Source organism: Brachyhypopomus gauderio, chromosome 2, assembly GCF_052324685.1.
Source record: "Brachyhypopomus gauderio isolate BG-103 chromosome 2, BGAUD_0.2, whole genome shotgun sequence".
Lineage (NCBI taxonomy): Eukaryota > Metazoa > Chordata > Actinopteri > Gymnotiformes > Hypopomidae > Brachyhypopomus > Brachyhypopomus gauderio.
Window position 1 is genome coordinate 33,564,453 of NC_135212.1, and position 2,500 is coordinate 33,566,952.

The 2,500-nt window shown below is 50.8% G+C and overlaps 1 protein-coding gene across 1 annotated transcript in view; it reads right to left on the bottom strand.

The window, feature by feature from the left end:
- Positions 1 to 2,500, bottom strand: part of LOC143500444 (uncharacterized) — a 34,722-nt gene that overhangs the window by 13,161 nt on the left and 19,061 nt on the right. The window contains 1 exon segment of the mRNA XM_076994552.1: positions 1,454 to 1,511. Coding sequence (XP_076850667.1) covers positions 1,454 to 1,511 — 58 coding nt within the window.

Here is a 2,500-nt window from a genome sequence, read left to right on the forward strand (position 1 = left end):
GAGAGAGTGTGGGAGGTGGAGGGTGTGGGAGGTGGAGGGGTGTGGCAGGTGGAGGGTGTGGCAGGTGGAGAGAGTGTGGGAGGTGGAGGGTGTGGGAGGTGGAGAGTGTGGGAGGTGGAGGGTGTGGGAGGTGGAGAGAGTGTGGGAGGTGGAGGGTGTGGCAGGTGGAGGGGTGTGGCAGGTGGAGAGAGTGTGGGAGGTGGAGGGTGTGGGAGGTGGAGGGTGTGGCAGGTGGAGGGTGTGGCAGGTGGAGAGAGTGTGGGAGGTGGAGAGAGTGTGGGAGGTGGAGGGTGTGGCAGGTGGAGAGAGTGTGGGAGGTGTAGAGTGTGGGAAGTGGAGGGTGTGGGAGGTGGAGGAGGTGTGGGAGGTGTAGAGAGTGTGGGAGGTGGAGAGTGTGGGAGGTGTAGAGAGTGTAGGTGGTGGAGGGGGTGTGGCAGGTGGAGAGAGTGTGGGAGGTGGAGGGTGTGGGAGGTGGAGAGTGTGGGAGGTGGAGGGTGTGGCAGGTGGAGAGTGTGGGAGGTGGAGGGTGTGGCAGGTGGAGAGAGTGTGGGAGGTGTAGAGTGTGGGAAGTGGAGGGTGTGGGAGGTGGAGGAGGTGTGGGAGGTGGAGAGAGTGTGGGAGGTGGAGGGTGTGGCAGGTGGAGAGAGTGTGGGAGGTGGAGGTGTGGCAGGTGGAGAGAGTGTGGGAGGTGGAGAGAGTGTGGGAGGTGGAGGGTGTGGGAGGTGGAGAGTGTGGAGGTGGAGGGTGTGGGGCAGGTGGAGAGAGTGTGGGAGGTGTAGAGTGTGGGAAGTGGAGGGTGTGGGAGGTGGAGGAGGTGTGGGAGGTGGAGAGAGTGTGAGAGGTGGAAGGGGTGTGGGAGGTAGAGTGGGTTTAGCTGCTCCACCTCTGGATGGAATAGGCGAGGCATTGTTTGTTTGTTTCTGCTGATTGACAGCAGTTCCGTAGTGAATTGTGGGATTTGTGTGTGCACATGATTTATGTACGATTTATTTGTCCATTAAGCAAGTATTTATGGCTGTTTTCTCAGAATGACATGAAAGTGTGTGTGTGTGTGTGTGTGTGTGTGTGTGTGTGTGTGTGTGTGTGTGTGTGTGTGTGTGTGTGTGTGTGTGTGTGTGTGTGTGTGTGTGTGAGAGAGAGAGAGAGAGTGGTGAGAGAGAGAGAGAGAGTGTGTCTGAGAATGTGTGTGTCTGTGCGTGTGGGGGTGGGTGTGTGTTTGTGTTTGTGAAAGTGTGTCTGAGAATGTGTGTGTCTTTGAGTGTACAATAAATGACAGCAATATTTTGGTCACAGAGCTTTTCCTTAATGATAAGAGAAAACAATCAAAACAGCACAGGAAATGAAAACCAATCAACTCAATATCTCTCTCACACACACATACACACACACACACACACACACACACACACACACACACACACACACACACGCACGCATGCAAATCTTATCATACCTGGCTGTGAAGTTTCATTGTCATGGTCAAGGACCTCGATCACCAGGGAGAAGGATTTCTGAGCAGAAAAAAAAGACACACAGATGCTTTAACAGCGAATCCTAGACGCCCTCTGACACTCATCCTCACAATGCATCCTATGCATGCGAAGGCACACAGCAAGAACAATATATTCTCAGTACACACCACCTCCTATAGCTACTGGCTCAACGACAATCTCCCGCAAACGTGAGAAAGCCGAGGTAGGCAAACGTGCTCTACAGATTACAATCAAACACTCGGCATAAGCAGTTTCGTGTTGTTACCAGCAAGGATTTCAACCTTTACCCAAAAGAAAAGCCTCATTCAGTACAATTACAAACTCTACAAACTCATAAAACAGTTTTTCTTTGCAATTAAATTTTTATGGTCCTATGCCTATGTCGTTCATGAAGACACCATAACAGACGCGTTTGACAAAAGACACATAAGTCAGAAAAACAGATGAGACTCCAAGTCTTAAATCCTGCTGTCCTATAAAGTTAAAGGAAATTTTAACCAGCCACTGTGTGTGCTGTACACCATGAAAAGAAGGAAAATATTGCCTATGACAATCCAGCAGCATGGGGTACAGGGAAAACATCGCTTTGATTTTTTAGAGAGAGAGAGAGAGAGAGAGAGAGAGAGAGAGAGAGAGAGAGAGAGAGGGAGAGAGAGAGAGAGAGAGAGAGAGAGAGAGAGAGAGAGAGAGAGAGAGAGAAATGAGAGAGATGAAATAAATGAATAATTCAGAAAGAAGGCGTACATGTGCTGTACTGAAGACTCTAACCAGTTGTGGTGTTGCATAGTCATGACTGCCTCTCCAGTGCAGGCTAGGGACAATGGGAGCTGAACAAGAGATGGGGAGGAGGAGAGAAGTGAGGAATGAAGAGAAGAGGAGTAAGAGAGGGATGGAGGGAGGAGAGGAGTGAGGGAGGGATGGAAGGAGGAGATGAGTGAGGAATTAAGAGGAAAGGCATGAGAGATGAAGAGGAGAGGAGTAAGGGATGAAGAGGAGAGGAGTGAAGG